The 27758-nt window shown below is 43.5% G+C and overlaps 1 protein-coding gene across 3 annotated transcripts in view; it reads left to right on the forward strand.

The window, feature by feature from the left end:
- The first annotated feature begins 1514 nt into the window (after positions 1 to 1514).
- Positions 1515 to 27758, forward strand: part of LOC120793623 (metabotropic glutamate receptor 8-like) — a 128421-nt gene continuing 102177 nt past the window's right edge. For all 3 annotated transcript variants that reach the window (XR_005708008.1, XM_040133854.1, XM_040133855.1), the window contains exons 1-2: positions 1515 to 1559; positions 3069 to 3896. Coding sequence is in view for 2 of the 3 variants with exons in the window: in XM_040133854.1 (XP_039989788.1) it covers positions 3354 to 3896 (543 nt within the window). In the remaining variant the exon portion in view is untranslated. The remainder of the gene's footprint in view (positions 1560 to 3068; positions 3897 to 27758) is intronic.

Genomic DNA, 27758 nt, shown 5'->3' on the forward strand with positions numbered 1-27758 from the left:
CATCCTCTGGGAACCATGAATGTCTGTACAAAGGTCTGGTAGAGTTGAGATTTCACTGAGATAGAGAGAGACTCTGACCTGCTCTGACCTGCTGAAAGAACCAGAGTTGTTTGTGTTACAGCTCATCTTCTGGGGACCGTGAATGTCTGTACAGAATGTCATGGCGGCCCATCCGGTAGATGTTGAGACATTTTGTTGGGGACCAAAAGTGGTGGACTGACCGCCATTGACAGCCCAAGCCATGCCCCATGTGTGGTCAAATAAAATATGCGACCGCTTAGAAAGACGTAGACGTATAGACGTGGGAACATTTCCACCTGATACCAGGTAATAAGGAAATAAAAGTAGAAAACAATCTGTAAATCCCATTACATTGCAAATCACATGACTTGTCCCTTTAATATCGACCATGAAGTTAAAACACACGAGTCCGCAGTGGACACTGGGCCCGAAACTACACCGGTACATTAACATTTTGTGTCAACAAAAATATTTGATGTAGAGGTTTTTTGGAGAATGCACGTATCACTTTTTTTACTGTAACAGACTGTACAATAATATTCGGAGTAAACGCAGCACTTCTGAACAAGAGTATTATAGATTTAATAAATAACACACAGGTTTCTTGGAATTTTATTTCAAACAAATATTCAAACAGGGAAAATTTTCATCTGTCTCCTTGCTCTGATTAAAAGACACAACATTAGCAAGGATTCAAGGTGGCGCTGATACAAACTGTGTGACACAGAGGCTCCCAGGCAGGTGTCAGCTGCAGATGACAGTTCCTGCTGAATCTTCAGGTGATGGATGACAAACGAGACCTCGGTTTCTGCAGAATCACACGATTGTTTCCACACAAGGTTCAAAACACTTGGTTTATGAAGAGCAGTACAGGAGATTTTACTCCGTTTACTGCTCTTTTAAATGAATCTTTTCATTACTGTTTCCATATCGTTGCCTCCTGATTACTGATTTTGTGATTTTGTTTGAGCCTCACATGTAACAACTTTTTCCTTTTCCGGACTGTACAATGTGAAGTAAAATTACTGTCAAATCAAATGTTTTCTTTCATTTATATCCACTTGAATACTGTAAAAAAAAAAGCATCTACATATATAATATAAATAACATATATATATAATGACAATAACTGCAGTTTATGAAAATGTATAAAGGGAGACTCTTTATTGGATCCAGCAGTAGCACAAAGTGCCGCAACATGTCAGTTATAACTGTGCTATGGTAGTGGCGTGTGAGCGTTAATGATTTGGCTGCTCTTGATTCTTTCGACCAGTAAGTGCCACTGGTGAACACTGTGTTGAATGAGGCCTCCGGTAACGAATCCTTTAGCGACAAAATCGGCAGCAAAGCCTCAAAGCTTCAGGAAAGCCTTGTTTTGCCATCGCAACAAGGTGGTGGACCCCCCCCCCCGATCAAACACAGTTGGTCTGTTCCACTTCCTACTTGTAGAGTTAAAGAGGCCATTTTGGCTCATTGTGAATCCTTTAGTAGGTGGAGAACTCAAACATGAAGCCAGGAAACACAAACAGGTGCAACAGGTAAAAGTTCCCTCACAAACTGTGTTTTTACTTTTCTGGGTTTTTTTTTTTGTTTTTTTACGGACTAAAGAAATTAGATAAAGTGTGTTACTCAATGAGCTTTAAGTAAGTGCATTTTTGAACTTCTGACAGAGCCACGCTAGCTGTTTCCCCTTGCTTCCAGTCTTTATGCTAAGCTAAGCTAAAACAAGTGTCTTTATCAGAACCTACGGCGGCACAGCGGAGAGGTTGAGCCGCATCAGGTGCTCAGTCTCAAATGACTGTAAATCAGCCATGATAACTGGTGGATCAGTTGAGGAGAGACGAAGCCTCAAAAAACTCAGTGAGATTTCTGCTTTTGATTCGCAGACAAACGGGACAAGGAGGGAATCGAAGAAGCTTTTTTTCATACCCACCCCTGTTCTGTGATATTCTTCCGCCAAGTCCTCCAACATTTAAAGTGTGCGAGCTTTGTGGCAGGACCTTGTCGTTGGGAGCAGGCTTGTTCTTGCTAAGAGCTATTGTGATCCCCGTTTAGTGAGCTGATTAATGTTGCATGTACAATGTATCACGGTCCTGCATAAAACTCATAAAACTTGGAAGAGTGCAGAAAATACAGGCTCACCTGATGGCATGTGAAGCTTCTTGGTGACCTACAAGCAGGGAAAAACATTTACCTCAAGCAGCTTTAAAGTAGACCTGAGACATTCGGTTAATTGACTAGTCGGCTGACAGAAAATTAATCTGCACTTGTTAAAATCAGTTCATCTTTAGGTCATTTTTTTTTCTAGCAAAATGTCAAACAGTTGCCTCAGTTTTTTTCTGCTTTCCTCTGTTTTATATCCTTGAAAACTGTATATCTTTGTTAGTCTGACAAAGCGAGACATTTGAGGGCATCTCCCTGGGGTTTAGGCAGTTGTGTTAGGCAGTAATGAAAATAATCGTCGGTAAAGTAACCAAACCGTGATCTATTCTGACAGAGAAAGGTCTTCACTTAAAGTAAATACCAATTATATAAAATCAGCAAAGCACCCAGTGCTGCCACTGGTGACTGGAGGATAGATTACAACAAAACTATAATCTGATTTACAAAGGTTACCAGACCACACTGTTAAGCCTCCAGTAAGAACACTTTTAATAGAATTGAACCAAAGTTTTGGTAGACAGCATGCGTGGGAATTTAAGAGTCCACTCCATCAACAGAGTCACCACTGATGGTGACTGACCCAAAATTAATGATCATCTTTTCCTTTTTGCAAACATGGAGAGAGTGATTGATTCTCAGCGGCCTCAACCCTCTTCGCTAGGACTCTTTGTTGTCATTTACCGGGCTAACGTCTGTGCGTCATCTGTGCATTTAATAAAATGGTTGTTCTGGTATTTGGCAGCACAGTTAAGCGTTAATAGGCTGTAAAGCAGAGGACTGAGACGGCAACGCTCTGGTTCACCTGTGCAGAAAATTACTACTTGATGAGATTTGATTATTGATCGTGTGTTGATAGTTTCCTCCTCTGTCTGAATCTGAAACAGGTTCCTGGAGGAATGTGAAACTGGAGCCGCTGAGACCTTAAAGCTCTGCCTCCTCTGCTGCCTCAGACAGGTATATGCGACACAGGAACCTGTACCGCAGGAAAACCCTGGGGTCAGCGTTTGAAGGTGGGAGCGCCCGCCGTGGTCGACCCTGCCCTGGGTAACGGGGGACTCCATGGTCTGGCTCGTCCCATCCTTGCCACACAGCCTACACCGCTGCTATCTGCTTGTTGACCGTGCGACCATAACACAGCTCCCTTTCCCTGCCGCTCAACTCACCGCAAGATGGCGAGGGGTTCGAAGCCCCCGATCGTCTCCGGCCACTGCTTCCTCTTTCTGCTGATACTTAAGAGCTGCTGGCTGCTAGGCTCCACCTCCCAGAAGCCCGCCGTGTTGTTGGAGTCCCAGCAGCCCCAGCAGGAGTATGCCCACTCCATCCGGCTGGATGGTGACATCATTCTGGGCGGCCTGTTCCCTGTGCATGCCCGCGGCGAGAGGGGCGTGCCCTGTGGCGAGCTGAAGAAAGAAAAGGGCATCCACCGGCTGGAGGCCATGCTGTTCGCCATCGACCTCATCAACAAGGACCCGGAGCTGCTGCCCAACGTGACGCTTGGGGCACGAATTCTGGACACGTGTTCGCGTGATACCTACGCCCTGGAGCAGTCACTCACCTTTGTCCAGGCGCTCATCGAGAGGGACGGATCTGATGTGCGCTGCGCTAACGGTGACCCGCCCATCTTTGCCAAGCCGGATAAGGTGGTGGGCGTCATCGGGGCGTCCGCCAGCTCCGTGTCGATCATGGTGGCCAACATCCTGCGGCTGTTCAAGGTAAGAACACTGTCAGGTGACTTCTCTGTTGTTTGTGGTTCCTTGAAGTTGTCTGTGCTTTGAATCGGTGTGCTAGTTGTTGTGCTGCGGCTCGCTGTGACTCAGCTTTGGGCAGCATCTGGTTTGTCGCCATTGCCGTGATGAATGACAATCTATTGGTGTGGTTCTTTTGTGTTTCTGTCTCTCTTTGAGCCAATGTTTTTTTTTTTTTTTTTTTTTTCTACTCTTGTTGGAGCAGATGAGTCCAAAGGCTCTCGCGTTTCTCAGCAGCTGTAAAATGGAATCGTCAAAGGTCACGCCTGAGAGCATGAGTTGGCAGTAGAAACCTGTCCAAGGATAAAAAAAGACAAACCTCTTCTAAACGGTGACACAGACAGTTTGTTTTTTAAATTCTAAAGACAGACAGAACCTGGTAGATGACAAAGACTGAGAGAGCAGGTGAGGCGGTGTGATGGTGTCACCGATGATGGATTGAGGGGCTGGGAAATGCAGTGAAATGTGCGTTTGGTGTGACCGCAGCTGAGATTTTCTGTTTGATTGTGTGTCTGGTGCTGTTGCTTCGACTCCAGTTTCCACACACCTAAGCTGAACAGGAGGAGGATTTAGTTTAAAAGCTTTTCAGGCTCCTCACTCTGGGATTGAAATTAGCATACCTCGGGGGTATTTTTCCTGCTTTTAATCGCACCGCATCCTCAACTTCGTGACAAGTTCTTTTATTTCTCCTGTGGTGAACGGCAGCTTTAATCCAGATCGAACGGACAGATGATGATCTACAGATGACAGGTAGAGGGTTTGAGGTGTTTCATGAGGCAAGTGTTGGTGGGCCACAGCCTGTTTTCACAGTCTGGACAAATCTTGTGTTCAGCTGAGAAGCTGCAGGTCGACCGTCGCAGTGTGAAAAGTGTAAAAAAAAAAAGGAAACGGCTCATCAGCAGCAGAGGATTTAGAAAAGCAGAATATCTTCAAATTTGCCAGTATGATACTTAAATCTCAGTAGACAAAATGAAATATTTCTATATTTCTTTGAGCATTAAATCCCCATCCACCAAAAAGTGTGTTTTGCTTGCTGTTATTTCCCCTGGGTGATGGAGCTTCTCTGTTCAGAATGATGTCTGTGTCATCTACTGGAGGGGGAGAGTTTTCTCCGCGTCACCTTAAAACGCGTGGACTTACGAGCGGGACGCGACACCGCAGCCAATTTGGAGGCGAAATCGAGGTCCAATACACAAATTTCAGAAATCTTCTCAGCTTATACGACCTGAAAGCTCGAGTGCACAAGCGCTCTGAGGATGGACTTTTCAGTGAGTTTAGGAGACGTCTTGATTCCAGCACTTCAAATGGTTTTCCTTTTTAAAATTTTCATATTTACAGATTCTGGAGTTTTTCAATTTGCAAAGGGTAGTTTAAATAAGAAGAATTTCTAACCCACTAAGTGAATTACTTTGTGGAAAACCATATCAGACACAGGTTTTCTGTCTTTTAAAGCACAACTTTTCTGTCTTGAGACACGTTAGGAGGGAACCTCTGAACAAGTTTTGGGAGACTACACTAAAACAGGCCGACATCACCTGCCTTATTATTGATCAGGCGTTTGTGTCACCGAATTTGCAAACAGGCAACAGACGACTTGCAACACTAGATCATTTCCTCTCGCTCATTTTGATGTCATGAAAAAGCGCCCAGCTTTTAAATCTCTGAGAGAGAGAGAGAGAGAGAAATGTATACTCCGGTGGGACCTGGTTTTTCCCTTCAACCCTTCTCATTTCCCTGTGAACCAGAAGAGCTGAGGATCATTAGTCGGACAGTCACATTCTGCAGATAGAGTTGACCTGAGCTGATCTCACAGGATCTGCAGTTCACTACAGTCCTTTTTTGTTTCCACGAACGTCCATGAACCACAATGCTTCACAGTGGAGGTTTTCATGGATCCTAAGTTTGAACGTGATTAGAGCGCCAGGTGGTATTTATTATATGTGGGCAGGAACCTTAAACATCAAATCTCCAGACTGAAGTGGTTCGTAATGACCACTGACGGGATCAGTAGCTTGTAGCAGCGGAGCCCCTCGCAGCTCAGCGGTGATTTACAGTATGTTTCTTCCTCGTTAAAACTTATCAAAGGACACCGTAAGTCCCAGAAACAGTCATGAGGTGGTAGCTGTCGCTAAGAAGTGGCTGCTGAGCTGTTAACCGAACGGGCTGATCGCGACGGCGTGAATCCGGAATGGGCGCGCATACTAACGCACTGAAGAAGGTCATTATCAGCTGAGCCCCGCAGCGGCACGAACAGTAATACTTTGACTTATTCCTGTTCATATCGAGGTGCGTGCGAACGGTGATGCGGCCGTTGAGTTTAGGGTGACAAATGGACCGAGCGAAATAGAACCGTAGGAGACAATTTGAATCAGTAAAGTGATTGGTGGTTTCCAACGCAGACCCGTGGGAAAATCCGCCCAAACCCGATGTATAATTTGGACCTGCATGGCCTGACTTGGGCCCTGTGGGGGTCTCTGTTAGCAGACCCATGAAAACCCCCAGGTCACACTAGTGTGACATAATTATACACTCACTTACCCTAAAGTTTTTTGTTGCTGTTGTTTGAGACACATCATTATTTCTCATTGTGTCAGTTTTTAATATTTGATCATATTTCAGTAAGAGACCTCCCTGTTTTCTGGTCTGGCCCCTGTTTCAGTTTGCTGATGCAAGCTCAGCACTTTTTCCATGTTTACCTGTTTTGACAAACTCAGTAAAACGTCCATTTCCACTGCACGAATTCCATCAGTACAACGACACCACCACTCTGCTGCTCTGATATTTTTTTAAAACAATATATAGTACAACCAGTTTGTAATGAAGCAAAGGAATATACTGTGTTTATAGTCTTTGGCCTCACTGGAAGCCCTAAAACTTAAAAAGATTAACTTAAAAAAACTGAAACTGTCACTTAGGAAACATGCTCGGCCTTCAGTCCTTCATTATCTTCGTCCCGGAGCCGGATGCGGCGTAGATAGCAACACGTTCAGACGTTTTTCTCGCGGTGCGTTGACTCCAAGTCGATCCCCGGCTGTTGCCTCGTCGTCTTCGATGTGTGCAGAGCGTGCAGACGAAACTGTATCTGGCGCGTTGCTGTGCACCGCGGCAAACAAATTCCTCTGCCCTAAATTAGTGATGAGCTGTATGATTCGTGCGTATGCGTTAGAGCCTGGCCAGCTTAATGAGGACAGAAAGGCCCCACAACATCGCTTATCTAAAATTAGCCGGAGATGCCTCCGGGGGGGTGAGGAAGGGGAGGAAGGAGGGGTGGGGATAACCAGATTGTGCTGACGCACAGGTTTCCTCACCCTGCTGCCGCTCACCAGCACTGGCACAACCCTCAGCTGCAGTCAGGACTCTGACAGGCAACGGGGACAGACTGCAGCTGGTTTTTAGTTGGTAACATGTTCTCAGCTACGATGACATAATACACACGACTCACTGAGCGAACTGCTCGAACTCTTTAACCCCCGGGACTCCGTTTTTGTTGTGATTGCTCCATCTCATCAAATTGAACTATTGTGGTTACTGGGATGAAAAGGATAACAGACCCAAAACCTGTCCCTCGCTGGAACAGTAATGGAGGAAGTATTCGGATCCTTCAGATCTGGCTCGAAAGCAGAGTTTTGCCGCCTTCTCTGGTTGAAAGTTTCCAGCCTGTGTCAGGACTGGTGTGTGTGTGTGTTGGTTGGGCGTGGTAAGACGTGTGCTTCATTGCACCTGTAACCAGTGATGTAACAGGTGTTGCTGTGATGGTCGTGGGGTCCTGGAGTTACACCTGTACAACACCGCAGCAGGATGAGGAGTAAAACGACTGGACATCCGCAAAGACAGGACTTTCAGGGGTTTCAGTGCTACAAGTAAAAGTAGCAATACTCATTACGATTAAAGAGAGAGCTCGGCTATGTCTCTACAGATTGTCCCGAAATGTCCTGATCTCACACCTGCTCACCAGAAGATAAACCCCCTCTGTTTTAATGACCCCACGATCTTTCCCCCACCCTCAGGACACACTTTACATCTTTAGCTCCACGACTTGATAAGACTCTAAGAATAGAGGAATCATCAGTATCTCTCCTGTCTTGGTTCTGAGGAGTTGTGCTGTTTAATAAAAAGATTCACCAAGGGTGACAGAGTTGAGATCCTCCACCTGAAACTCTGATATGCTTTTAGTACATTTGCATAATATTCGCACATCCATTTCACACGGTATCACACGATCGGAGCCCAGTCTAGTCTCGAGGAGGACGCTCTGCTGCAACTGTCGCTCACGCTGCTGCATTATATTTCCACCTCTGCGTGGGCGAGACAGAACCACTGAGGCTCTGTTTATGAGCTTGCTGCAGGCTCAGCCAAAAAAAAAATAAATAAAAAAATAAAAAATAAAAAAATAAAAGAGGTGAGAAAATAACAGAGGGTAGAATGAAAACACGGGGACCCTTCCTGCATCGTTCCGTATAAACAGTCAGAGGGAGGAGGAGAGCTGAGCCTCCAGCGGCACGACAGCCTCCATCCATAGAAGAATGGGGAGAGAGAGAAAAAAAAAAGAAAAAGTCAAGTATCACTTCTGGAGTGACTGGTCGACATAAGGGCAGCTGAGGGGAGCGGGAGAGTTTGTGCGGCATGTACGGGCCACGGTTTCCAACCTGAGGGTCACCACTGCCCCAGTGGTTTGCAGGATGAATGTCGAGGGTGACAGAATCATCCACAGCGATGCTAACATTTAGCGTTTACAAGTACAAGATGAACAGTCGTAATATATACACTTAGCTGGTGGTGGGTGTTTCTTTTTCAGGTGATCTTTCAAATGGTCTTCCATAACATTTTCTGTTTTTAAATACATTTCGGGCACTTTTATGCCTTTACTGTAGATTAGAGAGAGAGAGGGGGTGGGGGAGAGGGATGGAGGGATGGTGAGATGAGGGGAGATGCACCGAAAGTCCCCGGCTGGGCTCGAACCAGGGACGTTTGTGGTTGGGGTCTCAACCCCTAAGCCGCAGGGGCCCCTTCCATAGCATTCTGATGAAAGTGAGAACCATTATGACATTAAATCCCTTAATTTCACCATAAAAGTTAAATAACTCATTGATCCATTCATTCATGGCTTGGGTTTGTCTACTGCAGATTTGTTGTGCAGGATGTGGAGACAAATCAGAAAAACGGAAGGAAGATCAGTTCAAGGTCAGTGTTAGCAGCAGCAAATTAACGTGAAGATGGTTTTTCTCCAGCTTGATGTCTAGATATGTGTCGGTTTCCTTTTACATCACCCAGCCTCCAGTTCTAGTGCAAAATGGTTGGTTGGCTGGTTTCCACTCTGTCCAGTGCTACCTGCTAATATCACACCACTCTGTGCTAATGCCTGACAAAACACAGCAGCAGATGGTTCATGTGAAGCAAGTGCTAGATACACTCAATGTACACGTCGTGAAAAACTCAGTACTCGCCTCAAACTACACGTTTCTTCTGAAGCGGACTTTAAGAAGCTCCTCTCGGTCTGTGTGCACGCACTGGCTCGGGCGTTCATAGACCCACTGTCAGACTCCCTCTGTCTGGTCGGGTGTGACGGAGTGACATCCCGATCCCGACCCGAGCCTCATGTCGCCCGGTAGCCAGTGTCAGGTGATGTGACTCCAGGCCTGTATTCAGCCTCCCGCGGTCAATCACAGACGGATAAAGACCCCCCCCGTCTGTCTCATTAAATGACAATGTGACCTCAACACCTCAGTCTGAGCAGTATCCCGGCCAATCAGGAGTCTAACTCAATATTAATGTCCTGAATGAATGTGAGGGTGAACCTTCTGTAAAAATGAATGCGAGCTGGAGGCGTCCGCCGGCTGATATGTCTCGATTACCTGATCGCTCCGTTGTTTAGCAACAATTGAACAAATGTAATTTCTCCTCTCCGACAGCAGAAAAAAGGTGGAGGAGAGGGAGGATAATGGAATTTAATCTGAGAATTTGCTCATTGTTGCGGCAATTCATTAGTGCGGCTGCTGATAACCTCGTTAAGCTGTCGGAAGCCATCATCCTCCTTGTTTTATTGTCAGTATTAATAAAGATTTTTGTCTTTTATGCTTATTTTGATAGCCCAAATCCATCCAGTTTTCAATAATCCCTTATCTTATTGAGAACTTTCAGACTGTAGCCAAGAGACAAGATGTCTCATGAGTGTATTCATCTGTAGAGCTATTACTGTATTGTACAAATACTCAGGAATGATAATTTCACCAATAAAATGTAATAAGGCCTTGAGAACATAATGTAAATACTAAGTGTGAAATCCTAAAATTATGCTCAACAACACACATTGAACACATTGAAAACTGTTCCCTGTTGTGGAGTCCTTTCAGAAGTTAACCATTTCAGAAAATTGGCTTATTTTCTTTCTTTTCTCAGAAGGAGATGAAACTTGATGTGGATGTGTCTCCAGTGACTTGAGACTCCACTCAGACTTGTCTCAAATGATGGGAGATTTGTTCTACAGATCAGATCTCTCATAAATGACTTGAGACTCGACCTAGACCTGTCTCAAATAACTTGAGACTTGACTTGGTCTTGTCTCCAATGGCTTAAGACCTCAAGTCTCTTCTTTCATTGACAGACTAGACTTTTTTTCAAATGACTTGTGACATGACTCTCCAATGACTTGAGCCTTGTCTCCATGGCAAGAAACTTGTCTCAAACAAATTGAGACTTGATTCAGACTTGGATCAAATGACTTGAGGCTTTACGGTGACTTGTCTAAAATGATTGCAGACATAACCCGGACTTATCTGAAATGACTTGGAGTCTTGTCTCCAGCGACTTGATACTTGACTCAGACTTTTCTTAAATTACTTCAGACCAGTGACTTGAGACTAGATGTTGACCTGTCTCATACGTGTTTTATATGACTCTAGACTCAAGCCTGACTGGTCTTGAATGACTTCAGAGTGGACTGAGATCTGCTTTAATGACTCCCAGGTGACTTGGAACTAGTCCTAAACAGCCTGGGACTTAACTAGGGCTTTCCTTACATCACCTGAGACTCGAGTCTAAAATGTCTCAAGTGACTTGAAATGAAGAAGAAGAAACAGAAGAAATGATTCCATCTTTTATTCATTTCCACGTGTCAATGGTTTACAAATGACACTTGAGCAGAGTGATGTTGTTTGGATAGAAATTACATCTGTGTGCGGACTGATTACAGATGAAAGCGAATGATCGTCACCTGCAGGCGCGATGTTGTAAATGATCAGGAACTGTTTGTGTTCACTGTCGCTTTTCAAACATATTCCTCCACCGCATCGTCATGGGATGGACGGTAGAATGAGAACCCCTCACCACAGGGTTTATCAAAGCCCTTTTTCTTTTTTTTTTCTTCTTTAACCTGTTGTCAGGTGTCAGTTCTCTCCTGAACTCAGCAGGCGGAGTCTGGTGTTGCTTCAAAAAAAAAGAGCACAAATTAGATTAAAGGCCTATGGAATTGGGATGAATAATTCTTTAAAAACCTTTTTATACCACAGGCATGAAAAATATTCATTTTGGTTTGATGATACTAACCTGAGCAAACGAAACATGTCATCTGTCGGTGCCTTCCAAAACTAATTCACATGCATGTTTTCAGATCTGCCTCTTCTAAGGTTAAGGTCGGGTTAGGTTTAGGCTCCGTGCTTAACGGCTCAGTTAAGCCTTGGAGAAAAGATGGTGGTCACTCCAGCTGAGATGATGACTGATTGATTGTTTGATTAGATGACTGACAGAAATATAACACTTACAATTTATTTCTTTGTTTTATGTGAGAGGAAATCGAATATTTTTGGATCTTGGATTCTTGGTCAGACAAAACAAGACATGTAAAGACGTTACCGTGGGCCTCAAGTGATTTTACACTGTTTTATAGACCAGACAATTCATCGAGAAAATAATCGGCAGATTAAATGATAAGGAAAATAATCATGGGATGTAGTCCCGGGGGTCATGGTTAAGATGCCAGTGTCCAGTGCTCCTGGAGGTGTATCCTCTGAGGTCTCATATTGACATCAGATAAATTTAAGAATGTATTCTTGCACAAAACAAGCACTGTGCATTCTGTCCAATATAACTTACATATTAGGCAAACTAACAGCTGTGCGGCCCAAGAAAAACCACACACTTTCAGTTACTATTACTCCTTTAATATCAGTCTGAGGATGAAGGAAGACAGACTTACTGTACCTGTGGTCTTTCACACTCTATTTAGGATCCACATTTTATTTACAGCATTTATATCTCTCTTAATTTCTTCCCCGTGCCCGTTCTGATCTTTCAGTAATAAAGGTTTTGTAATTATTTATAAATTATAAAAGTTGTTGTTATTTTTTTAAGAAGCCCTAGCTATAACTGTTGCTCCAGTGTGGATGAAAACAAATTGAAGCTGGAGGGGGAGGTTTCAGATCTCTGCTGTAAATGTCCCTCAGATTTTTTTAAAATTCATATTCAGATTTTGAGTCACCTATCGTGCTCCTCCACCCTCAGCTGCATTGGGTTTTCTACAGGCGGAGGTCTCACCACCCGGCCGGCTACGGTGAATCGAAGCGTCACTAACAGACAGGGGGAGATTTCTCAGGACCTGATTGGAGGATTGGGGGACAAGAGCCTCGCAGGCACTCGCTTACGCAACTGGAATAAATCTGACCCCTTCTCTGTCTCCTCAGACGGTTATTTTGGATCTCGTTCAGGACTCGCTGAAGGAGGAGAAACCCTCCACTGTGAGTCAGAGTGGCCACGAGGCAGGGATGTTGACCTTTGACCTGCTGCTTCACATTCAGCCCAATGGGTACCAGTTAAAACATTCTGTGGCTGCGCAGAGGTGGTTTCAACCCTGTGTAACTGAAGTGCACGGCCTCCCGACCTTTGACCATCTAGTCTTGATGGATGCCATTGATCGCCTCGGTTCATTGCTTCATTGATTGATTGATTGATTGATTGAAACACTTGTGAAATTTACTTTTTGTTCCTCCCTTTTTGATCCTAATTTACCTCTTCCAAGTCACCTTTTTCATTTCTGTAGGTTTGTCCTGGCTCTAGAACAAATCATCCAAATTAAAGGACAACGAACGACACGGTTCGTCCAGGATTCATAGAGGTGCTGTCTGAACTCACACCCCTACCAGCAGGACGACATCATTTGCCTGTGCCCTCAAAAACTGGTACAAACGACACTTCAAACCAAAGACAAAAACGCAAAATTTAAAAATCTCCCAATGAGAAATAACCGAAACCGTTGAATAGAATCGTGTGTTCACGTAGGATCCCATCACTCCGTAAGAGGCTGATTGAGAAAAGGGGTTTTCAGGGCCTTTTAAAGCCCCCGTTTGTAGGATTTGTACATGTCTGACCATGGTGCCCCCTTGTGGTTTTACCAAAAAGTTGCTTTTTCAGACAAGTGAACATTGTCATCACTGATTTTGAGTCTGCGGTACAAAGACCAGCAGGCCTTGCCTAAGGATGTCCAGCAAACAGTCAACATTGCATTCACGTGCAATTTCTGTCCAGTCCACTTTGGGACGTCATATTTATCCAACACACAGTCACTGATGGAGAACAGCGCTGCAACCTGTACTCCACGACATCATTAATTGTCTTTCTAGAAGACATATGCATCGCCTTGCACACAAGACACGTCTCCGTACAGTCCCTGACGAAAAACTAATAGACAGCTGCCAGCCAATCAGAATGAAGAATTCTCACTGGTCTTAAAGTAATTAAAAGTCCTTGAAATAATAGTGAAGTGTCCTCTGCGTCTTGGAAACTTCTGCCTTCAAACCAAATTTGGCCCCGTTTTATTCTAGACATTTAAGCATCTTTTGACCTGCACAACGCTGAAACTAGGCTTACTGGGTCTCTGGGGCTTTTGACAGGCATGACTTCTCCTCCTCTTCAAACTTCTCCCCGTCTCTCTCCTCTTGTTAATTTCACAGGAGAATCTCAGTGTACTCGACTGCCCCTCCTCCTAATCCTGCGGGAGCTGAACATGCTTCGTCTCTTGTCCTTGTGAATGTCAAAGCTACTGCAGCTCATTCATCACCACCAACCGATCCGTCTCCCACTGTCTCCCTCTGTCTTTGTAGATGCGCTCTGCGTGTGTGTTTACCGTCAGTTGAGATGTTCCTACAGTGGATTCTGTCAGACACCGAGCGTCTGTGCAGCAGGATAAAGAGATGATAACAGCAATGCAGCTTTGTCACTGTTTGATTTGTTAAAGGACAGTTCCAAGGTTTTTTTTCTTATCCAGTCTGTTCCCCATCACTCTTGTGGTTTTTTCGGTTTTTACTCATGGCTAAGGGACGACGATGTTGGTCAGTTGGTCCACCAGTTTGGTCCGGACTGATAATATCTCAAAAACTGTTAGAATGAGATCCATGTAATTTTGTGCAAACATTGATGGTCCCCAGATACCTTTTGGAACACCTTTGGCGATCCACTGACTTTTCTTCTAGCTCCACCCAAGAGGTTGTCACTTGTGAAATGTCTCAAACACTAGGGGATGGATTGTCATGAAATTTGGTTCACTGGGCACTTATGTTCCCCTCAGGATGCATTTTAAGAACTTCGGTGACCCCTTAAGTTTCAATTTAGCACCATCATCAGGTCAGTAATTGAATTTTGTCCAGTAATTCGGTTTATGACCAAATGCCCGCAAAGCTAATTACAGTGCTAATTAGCAAATGTTAGCCTGCTAGAACAGCAAACTAAGATGCCACACATGGAACTTATTACACATGCTTAACATCAGCATTTTCACATTGCCATTGTGAGCATGTTAGCATGCTGCTGTTTAGCTCAAGTCACTGACGTGCCTCAGTGCAGTCGCAGAGCTGCTGGTACGGCTGCAGACTCTCCGTCTCGTTTCAGGTTAGCAGGTTTTACTAACGAACAGCAACTGGAAGCCGGAAATGTGTTTTGTCTCAATTTACCTACACCTACGTTGTTTCATGTCAGTAGGGAGAATGTAGATATCAGAGATATATGCACTTATTTAATAACATATCTAATTGTATTGAGAGACGCTTCATTTGTCGCTCAGCTCACAGAGCAACATGCTTTATGAGCGTCAGTGAGTGATTCGAAGACTTTTCTTTGCTCTGAGTTTTGATTGGTGATGGTTGTCGGAGCAGGACGTAGCCAGAGAGGAAGCTCCCCAGATACTGCAAGGCTGAAAAAATTACCGCATCCTCTGCATGTTTTGAGGGTAAAAATACTTGAATTTATATTCTGATTTATGGATAACAGCCACTGACAAAGGCACTGGATTGGAGCATTGATCAAGATAATGCAGCACAGGACACTTTTATGTTAATACAACTTTCAGTTCATTAATAAAAAATATAGTAATTTACTAAGCATTTCCATTTAGACTACCACAATTATGGAAAGCATTATAACTGATTTCATCAAAATGTCATAAAGTGTTAATTGGGTGATTAAAAAAAGTACTTGCTTTACTTCCTGCCCCACACTGTTGATGGTGACTGTCAGATTGTTTTAGCTCTGAGGATTTTAATGACGGTCGGCCGGTCTGACTGAACTTTTCTAGGATTTTTAGTCATTAAAAACAAACGCTTCTAGTCTCACCGGAGTGAATATGGAATGTGACTCAGTATTTGACCCGAAGACTGGGATCGCAGGTGAAGAAAATTAACATCTTGAAATAAACGTGTAAAAAAATGTAAGTTTCATGTAACTCGGCATGAATCTTTTCACCAGATTTTGGTCACATTTAATAGCTGGTGTAATTGTTGCCTTAAACTGCCGCTGGGTATTTCTCCTGTAGCAGTTTTGTGGGTGAGGTGCCTTGCTCAGAGGCTCCGGGGCGGCGGATTTTGCGCTGGTCGGTTGTTTTGTCGCTCTCTGCTCTTGCTGATTTTTCAGGTCAGCCAGAGGCTTTGCTCTCGTCACGCCCGTCCTCTCTGACATGTAGTGAAAAGCACCGGTGATGTTCGGCGTGTTGACTCACGGCGTGAAGCGACGCTGACGAGCGCAGACAGTAACCTGACATTCATTTGGCTGTGGATGATTTTCTTTGCCCGAATGAGTCGGTTGGAGGAGGAGGAGGAGGAGGAGGAGGAGGAGGAGCTGTCGTCTCAGGAGGCTCGCTCATAAGCGGAGGAACCATCTTCTTCTTCTTCTTCTGTCTCTGTACACACTTCATGCTTCACTTGTGTTTCCTCCACACTCCCACACTCGTCTCTTCCTGTCTTCTGCACGGTCGTCGTGTCTGAGTGTGTCAGCAGCTCAGACTGCTGTGAGATACGTGTTTTATTCTGCATTCATTGCTGCCAGCTGTCGCCGTGTGACAGGGCAGGGCCTTGATTAGCCGGGGCTGGTTATTTCTTCGATTAGCTAATTAATTGTTATGCCTGTAAAAATATCAGAAAATAGTGAAATATGCATCACATGTATCAAAATAGTTCTGTACTACTAAAGTATGGAGAGTAAAAGTGCTCATTGCACAGATTTTTTTTCACCCAGCCCCAATATAAACATACATAAGGATGATTTAGGTATTAGCTATTCTTAAAGCTTTCCCAGTAACGTGGCCAAAAATGCAAAGTTTGTCCCGAGAGTGGCGTTAGGGGTGGGGTCATTAATGTCTGAGAGGTTCATCCTCTCAGGAACAGGAATGAGATCAGCCCAGTTACGGACAATCTGACATCTGTGAAAATGAGATATTTCTCATGTGAAAAGAACTTTGTTTGGGATGTTGGCACTAGAGGACAGGTCAGGAGGTCAGCAGAATCACTGGGATTCATCCTCTGAGGACCATGACTGTCAAACCAAATGAAAAGACAGTCTTCCCGGTATCTCACTGTGCACCGTGGCCTTCCCGAAGCCCACGTTTTGTGTTTTTAGCCTCGCTAGCAGCATGATTTTCCATGAAATTTAGTACAGATATTTATCCCCAGAGGATGAATCATAATGGTGACCCTCTGACTTTTTCTCTAGCACCGCCAACAGATCAAAGTTTTCACTCATCCCTATCTCTGTTTGGGGTGCCCCCTGGTGGTCGAGTGACTTAAAACCTTTCTGCCTGTTTAGTTGACACACATTGACTGACTGCAGCAGTTTCTGATTATTTCTGTTGAGATCAGATTGAAGAAAATTTAACTGTTGAAATAATCCGACGGCATCAGATTAATATTTTAAAGCTGAAGTGAACAGATGCAGGTTTGAATCTCTCTACAGGACGTAAGGATTCATTTAAATCCTGACGTCTCAGCTCAACTCCCCTGCTGGTTAAATCCCAAACTTGTACTGAATCTGCCCCCCCCCCCAATGTCTGGTATTTGACAGGGGCTCTTTGGGTAACAGACCTTTTGGTGTCTTGTGTCTGAATCTTTTTTTTTTTTTTTTTTTTTAATTAAACATTTCAAGGAAAGAAAAGTCAATGTAATTCAGCCACACAGACAAAAGCATTATTCTGAGCAGCCAAACAAATCACCGTTTGCCCCGCTGTGCCTCCAGCTTACAGCTAAATGGTTGTCTTCCTGTGCGGAGGAGGCTATTACCTGGACGAGTCCTTCGGCGACGGTTTAATCACCCCTGTTTCCCCCTTTTTATCCCCTCACACATTGAAGTCCCGATACTTATTCTGTGCTTTTGTTGTTGAAAATGAGGCAGAATAACACTGGAAAGCAGGTTATTCTCTACATCTTTATTGTGTCTTTGTCAATCTTTTTAAGATTTAAGGGATATTCCTGACTCCTGATCCTCTAACTTAGCTCTAACTTTTCAGTTGTGCCCTTCTTTCAAGGTTAGTCCAGACTTCTTAGGTTTAGTCTGGATTTTTCTTGAAGAAAGGTGATGTTTCATGACTGGCTCTTATCTCTGACTCTCCAGACTCTTTTTTTAAGGGTTATTTGGGACTTTTCATGTTTAACTTTTTAAAGATGTCCCTGCACCTCATCAGGTGTGTTCTTATCAGATTTATTTCCACATTTTCAGGACTATCTCTGATTTTTCTCATCTATTACTGACATCTCACACTTACTATTTCAATATGATTCTGGACCTTTCCGGGTTATTTAATTGATTTCAGGGCCATTGTTGACTTTTTATGCTTATTCTGGACTTCATGGTGTTACCCCAGACTGTTCATTGTTTTCTCATTTTACTTTCCAGGGTCGTTCCTACATTTTTATCATCATCACTGTCTTTTTCAAAGTTACTTTGGACATTTCACTGTTATGTCAGACTGAATAATAAGCGATAAGTGATTCTAGGCTTTTTGCCAGAATTGGTTGGGATCATTTCAGACTCTGAGACTTATTCTGGACTTTTGAGGGTTTTTTTTTTCTGATTTTCATGGTTAATTCCAACCTGTCAGGTTTAGTGTGAACATTTCAGGCTTATTCTGGGCATTTTAGGTTTATATGTGACTTTTCAGGATTATTCTGGAAATTCAGTTATTCAATGATTCAGGTTTTATATCAATTTTAGGATTATATCTGACTTGTCTGGTTTTTTTCTAGACTTTTCAGGGTTATCAATATTATTCTGGATTTTTATCCCAGGTTGCCACTGATGTAGCAGGGCTTCTCCTGACTTTTTAGGTTTCAATATAGAGGACCAGTTGGTGCTCTGTCAGGCTTTCATCCAGTCAGAGATTTTTTTTTTGTTTTTAAATCCATAATGTCATTTTGTTTTTGATCTGTCCAGTGTTTTGTTTCGTAGCTTGAATTCTTCCTCTGAGAGTCTGATGAGATTCAGGTTGAATCTGTGAGCATGAATTAATGAAGCGAGTTATCTGACAGCTGCCTTCACTTAAGAGGCTCCATCAGTTCATCCGATACGTTTGAACTGTTAAAGTGGAAGATGAACTCCAAGCGGTCTAACACACAGACAAACTCAGGATCTGTGACTTTAATAAAGACACTGTGACAGCACAAACATTTGTGTTCCCTGCTGAATGATCTGAATCCACACATTCATCCGACAAACCCACGTTCATCCATCCAGACGTGTCCATTCACCTGCACTGACTCAGTCCAGAACAAAACAATTACTCTGACAGATTTTTGGATTTTTGACACAAGTGGATTTACATGACCGGTTTCACTAGCCTTGACTCTGACATCCTCATACAAACTGCAGGTGAAGTCTGGAGTTTCTTTCTCACTTCCAATTTTAACAAGGAGATTTTTAGTTTTACTACTAGTCCAGAATCTGTATCCAGTTTTTTACGTTGACGACTTAAAACCTGATCTGGATTTATTCAAACTTGGATGCAGCACCAGTCACTTTACTACATGTGTGCATTAGACTGAGTCATTACACACATGCATCCTAACGTTTCCTGCTGCAGGCTGCAGATGGTCGCATAGCGCCGGGTCAAAATGAAAATTCTCGCGCCATTTCTCTCCGAGCCTCAGGGTTGTAATGTCGCAGCATGTCGTCCCTAACGTTGCTCTTCCAGATCATCATCAACCGGCTCCTCAGAAAAGTATCTTCACGTCCCTCTGCAGCAGACAAGTGTTGTCGTGACATTTTGGGGTTAAGCTGTGGGAGGCCGGTGCTCCCTGCCTGCCGCGGGAAGTAACGCTTGCTGGCAGGCGTCTGCCAACGCTCAGCCGGCGTTCTGCCGTCATGTAGACTTCGGCAGGAGCTTGCCGCTCGCAAAGCAGACCACCTGGTGGGAAAAGACATGACCTCTGCCCTCTGCTTTGGTCTTCAGAATCAGAAATCAGAGTTAGACTGGGAGCGAACAGGTCTGCAACAATATTTTACTCAACTATTTAATCTGCAGTGCTTTAATTACGCAGTAACACCTGGAAATAACTCCAATATCCAAGTAAAAGACACCAACAGCTAGAATAATGTCACCGATAATATATTAGGCTTCACCAAACTGCAACATCTGTACGTTGGCAAGTGAAAACCTTGTTTCTCAAGCATGTAAACCTTTTTTAGAAGGTAATAAAATGCCAAAACTTCTCCAGGTTCCAGCTTCTCAGCTGTGAGAATTTGGTGCTCGACAGAAAACTGACTATCTTACTGGTTGGACATTTTTTTGGAAGAAAAACAATTTGAAGACTCCACTCTAGTCCCAGGAAAATTGTGAATGGTATGTCTCAGTGTAATTTTTTGTTTTGTTTTGGCATTTTACATACAAAGGGTGACCATGGCTCAGGTGCTCTGAGCCGGCTGCTGCTGTCCGCGTGCCCATGGGCAAGACACTGAACCCTAAGTTGTCTCACTTGTAAGTCGCTTTGGATAAAAGCGTCTGCCAATGACAAATGTAAAGGACTAAAGGGTAATTAATTAAACCAGAAAGTAATAAGTTGAATGATAATAGAAATAAAACAGACTTGAGCTTTCAGTTTGACAAATCAAGAGGTCAGGGTTAACCAAGGCTTGAAACTTATATATTTTCACGTAAGGCCCGGGTCATCTCTGTTGGTCGAGAAGGTTAAAAAAAAAAAAAAAAAAGTCGTCACTTTACAAAATCGTCCCCACTCTTGAAATATAAAGAGCGACATATTTAGGTAGACGTGAAGCCTCTGTTTCAGTCCTCAGAATATCTGATATTAAACTGATCATTAATTGGTTTTCCACTTTTATCTCAGGAGGCTATTATGTCTTTGATTTGTGCAGTGATGTCCCAGTGCGACCTGACTTGATGTCCCAGGGGTGAGGAATCACTGCTGATCGCAGGTCAGATCTGTTCTCTGTCCCATCATCCTCTGCAGCTCTTCTGAACCGTGATGCTCATTGGTCCTGACAGCTACCCCCGCTGCTGATTGGTCTACTAACCCTGACCCCCCCCCCCGTTGGGGCTTTCCTCCTGCCTGACTGCAGATCAGCTGAAAACCTGCTGCCTGTCATCACACTGTCACTGCCTCACAGAGAGGAGCTGGACGTACCAACAGCTCACAGTCACATCCAGACGATGTTACTTACTTTCAGAATCAAATTAGTAGAATAACGTGGGAACGAATGTTTCTGTCGAGTTCAGCAGCAGCTGCTCATTTATCGATGGAGTTTAAATCCTCCTCCATGGTTTAAAGGAATAGTTTTGGAAAATACTATTATTATCCTTTCTCTGTGAGTGTGGCTGTTTGTTAAGTGCCTAGCCTAGCTTAGCATAAAGACTGGAAGCAGCTAGCCTGGCTCTATCAAAAATTAGAAAACCTACCAACACCTCTATAGCTCACTGACACGTCGTATCCCAATATTTATTCTTCTTGCTTCTAGTTGAAGGACAATCATGCTTTATTAATCAAGTTTTTGTGACTACACTTTCCATAATAGCTTGGGATGTAAACAGGAAGTATAGTGTTATCATGGATTCAGTGAGTTATATAGTGGGCTACAACTTACCTTTTTTTTATTTTCTATTTTTTTAGCCTGGCCAAAACATCCCAAATTATTAGCGGTTTCTGTTTTGCAGTGTATCCGTGTATGTTCATACAACTATCACTGGATTGCTTTTTTTTTTTTTTTTTTTTTTGTAGTTTGTCCAAACAGCAAATGAAAACAGGAGCAGATCATAAAAAAACGTGGTCAACCGTACAATGAAATTTGTTGGATGAGAAAACGGGTCAGCTCAGCAATAAGAGCAAGAGTTCTACAAAATATAGAATATACAATAAAAAATCAAAGATGTAGATAAAATATGTCACTAATATGTATATATATATATGTATTTATGTATGAAAATGAGGATTTATGTATAAAAGTAAAAGGGACGAGTGTACACAACAGTATTGCATGTTGGGTATGTGGCAGTGCTGGGTCTATAGGCGGTCATTTTTTTTATGTAAGCAGTGTTGTAAACAGTAGACAGTGCAGACAAGCATGTGCCCCAATGTGTGATGTGGAATATTTAGATATATGAGTTGAGGAGCCTGATGGCCTGGAGGTAAAAACCGTCCTTGAGTCTGGTGGTACGCGCGTCCGCGCTCCTGTTTCTCCCGCCATATGGCGGCAGGGGCAACAGCTGTGGTCCTCGTGAGGCTGTGGGTCCTCCGCAGGCAGCGCTGGGGGAGGGCATCCTCAACGGCCGGGAGTCTGTTGCCAGTAATGTGAATGCGCCGTCTCCACCACTCTCTGTAGAGATCTGCGGCTGTGGGCTCTCGATGGTGCGCCTGGAGAAGTTCGTGGGAACTTCCTCAGTCTCCTCGGGACATGGAGCCCCTGGCGAGCTTTCTTGACCTCAGTGTCCATGCGTAGTGACCAGTAGAGGTCCTCGGTGTGCAAATCACCGATGACCTCTTCTGTTCCTGAACTTGAAGCTGCTGACCCTTTCGCCAATGTGTTGTCCACCCGCTGCTGTGTCCTGCGGTCCACGATCATGTCCTTAGTTTTACTGAGGTTGAGAGAGAGGTTGTTGTCTTGGCACCAGCGGGCTAGTGTCTTCACTTCCTCTCTGTAGGCCGTCTCACCGATGGTTAAACTACTTGAAGTGAAAACATACTGTACGTGGTTTTAACAGACACCTGACGGCCAGTTAGGAGAGAAGGATTTTCTATATCTCTAGAGAAACGTTAGATAATGAAGATGATGAAATCGTTTGCTTGTGAATAGTATCTCAACGAATAAATATGAACATCTTCTTATCTGAAGGTGAATGAGTGGAGTTAACACTTTCAGCTTCAGTGGGAAGTTTAATAAGTCTGACCGTTTTTGGCAGGTTTTTGCTTGTAACTGAAAGTTAAACCTGAAATAACGGATTATTCTGGCGGCTTGGGGGCAGCGGAAACAAGTTGAGGGTCAATATCAACATATCATCACATTTTTGTAGTTGATATGGTTAACTTGTTAGAAAAAGTTTCTTATTTATGTATCCTTCATTTATGGACCAATGTTATCATTCATCTGGAGTGGTGTTTGCGTCCAGCTGACGAATCTCAGTCTAGTACTCTTTTATCTCTGTTTTTGGTCTCCACCAACTCTTGAGGGAAATATCGGGCTCTTCAGCTGTTAAAATGTTCCACTATGTTCAGCAGCTGGTCTCTGACTGTGTCCATCTGCTGTTTGCTGTTTGAGCAAATAGTGGACAGGAGCTTTTTACAGCTTTTTCTTTGAAATCAGCAGAAAATGACGCTAAGAGAGCGGTGAGAGGGAATCAGTGTTTTCATATTGTCATTTGATACATTATTATTATAAAATATTATTGATAGCTGCTTTAAAACATTTTTCTAAAACCAAAAACAGAAACAAGTGACACTCTAAGGACCTTTTATATCCATCTAACTGAAGCTCTGATCAGTTACGTCATAATGCTGCTAAAGGGCCTTTCACTTGTTCATGATGTCACTTCCTTCATCACGCCTACCATCTAACATGTGAATCAAGTCTGCAGAGATAAAGCAGCTTTTCGTGGCCTTTTCCTTTAAACTGACTTCTGACCTGCGCTACGCTGCCGCTGCTCATTTAAAGAGCATCATTAGGAGAGGGAGCCGAGATGTGGATTGGCCGCAATTTTCCTTCGACGTAGTAAATTAATAGACAAATGTTGAGAGCAGAGCGTTGGCATTTCACTGGCATTTCAGTTTGTTTCCTGTGATGGAAAAACCTTTTTAGCACTTAAGCAAAAGCTGCAGAGAGACTCAGATCAGGTTTATTCACCAGAGACGTTAATGTCCTCCTTCCTCCTGACAAATGAGTTTTAGTCAGCTCAGGTCGACACGTGGAACAGGACGTAAAAGACAATGTATGGATAAAACTTGACTCAGTCATAAGAAAAAAAAAAAAACAGTTTCATAAGTGATTATTTTAAATGTGAGAGTCATAAAGTCACTCACTGACGTTTTTAGCGAAGTTAAAGCTATTTCCTGTGGCATTTCCACAAACTTTGCTTTTGACGTTTCTGAAATAGACATGATCTGAAAAACAACTGAAACCGACGAAACGCCAACAAATGTTTTTAATAAACGTTAACAAGTTAAAGTTGTAAAATTAACCTATTAACAAAAGTTTTCCTACAATATCTGTTTATAGCAACTAAAGCATGATAAAACTTTTTTTTTTTTTTTTTTTCTGGTTCACTTTAGAGACTCTGAACTCATGTTTAAGGTTCAGGAAAGATGGTGGTCTTGGTTAAATACTGAAAAAGCCATCAGTAAATTAAAGCACGAGACAGGACGTGTTTACTTTATTGACATTTTACCGAAACTTAAGTCCATCTCAAACCTTAAAGGAAAAGTTCAACATTTAGTGAAATGCGCTAATTTGCCTTCTTGCCAAGAGTTAGATGAGAGCATCGTGTCATGTCGGTCTCTCGAATGTGAAGCTATAGCCAGCGAACGGTTAACTTAGCTTACAGTAAAGACATGAAACCCAGGGAAACAGCTGGCCTGGCTCTGACCAAAGGTAACAAACACCACCTACCAGCAGCCCTAGAGCTCATTAATTTACAGGGTTTTTTTCTCGTTTGCTTTATCCGTGCGAAAATGACAAGTTGTGGTTTCAGGGGGGGGAGTTACGTGCCAGACTGTCTCTTGGCCGTGAGCGTGGTGTTGCTCCTTTTTTAATCAAACTGTTCTGTTCACCCGAGTGCTTCTGTTTCCTAAACCGCACGCTGGATTCAGGATGTGAACCTCAGGTTTTGAAATCCTGAACTCTGTACATCCCCCCAACCTCCGGCCTACGACTTCCGCGCTGTACGACAGTGTGGATTTTCCCTCCCCTAGACAAAAGCGCCGACTGTGAGCAGTCGGTCAGGCAGCAGTTGCCTTTCCTCAACGATATACTTCGCAAAACCTGTTAGTAGCACATAAATGCAATTTCAGGGAGACAGATATAACAAAGGCAAAGAGGGGGTGACCTTTTTAAAAACCGGACCCTCTAAAATAGAGAAATGTTGCAATTAAACTTAAGTTAATGACTGTTTGTTTATCATGTGCATCCATTTTTGCCTCAGAACGTGAATAAAGCTCATTTTAACCGCAGCCTCTCTTTGTTCGTTTGTTGAGGGGGAGGATGTGGTGCCAAAGACAGGTCGGACTCCCGAGTGACATCCACTTTTTATCACCAGATGATCTGCGAAAACTGTCGTGCTTGAAAGTGAGCAGGAAAAATGTGCATATGTTGTTTTTTTTAAACAAATTTACTCTGCAATGAGCTCACAAACCTCTCAATTGTTCTGTAGATGTACTGGATGCAGGTATTTATATTCCATTTGCAAAGAAACGTGTTTGAAACTCTGACGTCTGATCAGAGCTCGTTTTTGTTTAGTCCCTGAAAGCATTTGCAGCCGTTTGGCAGCTTCCTCCTCCTAAAACACTTCAGCTTTGTCGTGTTTGCGCTATAGGAGGTGTGAGGCTGTGAGTCGTGTTCAACTCAAACATCTTTTAAAACCAGTAGAGTGTGAGGCCACATAGGCTGGCGCAGTGGGAATATAAAGTTGTGCTGCTGAGGAAATAAAGGGCTTGTTAGACGGGAAATAAAGCATGAAAAGAACATTACACCTGTAGAAAGAGAGCCTCTGCAGATGATTAACATTTATCCACCTATTCCTCCTCCATTTGTTTTTCCAACTAAATTGCTCACGAAGACCTGATCCTGAGAAGACGTTCCTTCCGCAAGACGCAGCCACAGGTTTTTGCCATTTTTAAAGACATTTTACCGACAGAGAAACAGACACAACTTTCTTCCAACTTTTTCTTGGTGCCATTTTCCTCTTTTGAGACTTAACAGCTCAGCAGGGTTTTTTTTTTTTTTTTTTTGTTTGGTTACTTTCAATGATAAAACTTTTCATATCGTAATTTTTCAACTGATTGTTGAAATGGTTAGAAATAATTTGCACTTGCAACTGTTGTAAGTTTTAATTTGAGTTTTTAAAACTCATAAATCCAGGGAAAGAATAACAAGGTAAAATCACAAACTTGACAAAAGACAAAATAGGGGAGGGGGAGCTGTACCCCATCAAAAACGAAAAATGCTGCAAATTAATAAATGAGAGATAAATGTAAATGACTGCAGCTATCTGAAAATGGTTTCCATCAAGAAAAAGATGGAGGCTTGTCTGACAGAGCCCCAGTGTGTAAACTGGGAGAGAGATGCACTGGGATCAGACTGGATGAAACGAAGAATTTCAAGTCCGTTGTGTTAGACCTGAGTGCCGCACTGAGAGCTGAGGGGGAAACAAACTCGGAAGGATTCTTACGTTGTCACTTCAAGTTACCCTCCTGGAAAACGCCGAACCGCGTCGAGTCTTCAGCGGTAAAATCACCAAGCTCCGCCGACGAACTTTCTGATCAGATTCCTGTCATTCCGGTCAGTCTGGTCACTGACTGCGAGTCGGTGCATCTTTTTATGAACGGGATTCTGAAGTCAAGTTAGGACCGTAAATGCAGTAAATTACAAACCCCCACATCAATGTAAAATAATAGTGTACGAGAGTTAAGGCCCGGTCACAGCGGCAGTTAAAACAGCCGAATTTCACAGCAAAATCAGTTCATTTAAATAGAATCCGTGTGACTTCAACCTCGGTGAACTTTGAAACGTGAATTGGCAGCGTGTCACCATCCTTTTTAATGGAGACATGTCATGATAGAGACAGTTGTGAGGCAGGACTCCTTTACTACAAATACTCCTTTGAGCCTCACTCCCACTTGTTGGCGAAACTCGGCAACCCTGGTGTGGGACCACTGAGACGATTTCTGTCCAACTCTGCCGAAGCCTCTGGAAACGTCTGTTAATGTGGGAACAAGTGGGCCAACATGACACCGTACCACTGAAACATAAAATACATCGGTTTTAAACCAAGTTTAAAATGTTTATTTTTTTTCCCTGTAACTCTTCTTTACTTTAAAATGTGAAACAGCAACATTCCCTGTTTTCTCTTTAGAAGGTGCTCATTTTTTTTCTTCTTCTTCCCTTTCTGTAAATCCTCCAAACCTGCCGAAGCCCAGCGCTCACCCACACAAAATAAGCAGTCGGCCCACAAACCCAACAATTAAATCTGCCTGAGGTTGGAGCCTAATTGTTTTTTTTGTGTTTTTTTTTTTTTTTTTTTTTGAAGGATGGTTGGTAATTAGCCGTATTGAGCCTAGCTCTCAGAGTAGCCGTCTGTTTCCCCTGGAGACCGAGCCGTGCCGAACACGGTGGAAACTAAAATCCTAATCTTCGCTCACAAAGGTGGGGTGGAAAGTATCAGAAACTGCCTCTCGGTATGATGCGGTGCAGTTCAGCAGCACCACAAAATTACCAGACAGTTGAAAAATGCCTCTCTCTCTCTCTCAACAGTTTTGAACACACACTGATCATCTCAACCTGTGCCGACGCCGAGGGCTCCAGCAAAAATAACCGTGGGTCGTCCAACCGAGTTGAATATGACTCAGTGCAATTCACTGTCAAATGGCAAGTTGCCTGTTTCAAATAAAAGCCTTCGCAGTAGTTGAGATGAGCTATTTGAATCTGTGCAGGGCACGATTTTGTAGTGAATGAGCTTTAACGTGCAAAACTACGGTAACGGTGCTTTTAAATAGCAACTGTCATCGTTGAGGCCTTTTTTCTAAACTGCTCTCGGCTCCTAAAGGGAGGCGGAGGTCCAGACTTTGTTAAACGATGTCCCGCAGCGCCGCACCATCCTTAAAACAGAGAAACGATCCAGCCTGACAGAGCGAGGTTTCCCTCGGCAGGATGGATGGTTTTCAGGAGGAGAGGAAGACGGAGAGAGAGCGAGCGGGCAGGCAGTTGCTTCCCGTGGTCATGAATTAAAATCGTCAGGGTGAGGCTAACGCCGGAGTTAATGAGTGGCAGCGATGAAGATAAATGTCCTAAACATTCCCGGCTCCCGTCAAGGTGAACTGAGAAAAACCAACATCTCATTTTGGCCGTTTCAGGATCGTGTGCGGGTTGTGC

This window comes from Xiphias gladius, chromosome 8 (assembly GCF_016859285.1).
Source record: "Xiphias gladius isolate SHS-SW01 ecotype Sanya breed wild chromosome 8, ASM1685928v1, whole genome shotgun sequence".
Taxonomy (NCBI): domain Eukaryota; kingdom Metazoa; phylum Chordata; class Actinopteri; order Istiophoriformes; family Xiphiidae; genus Xiphias; species Xiphias gladius.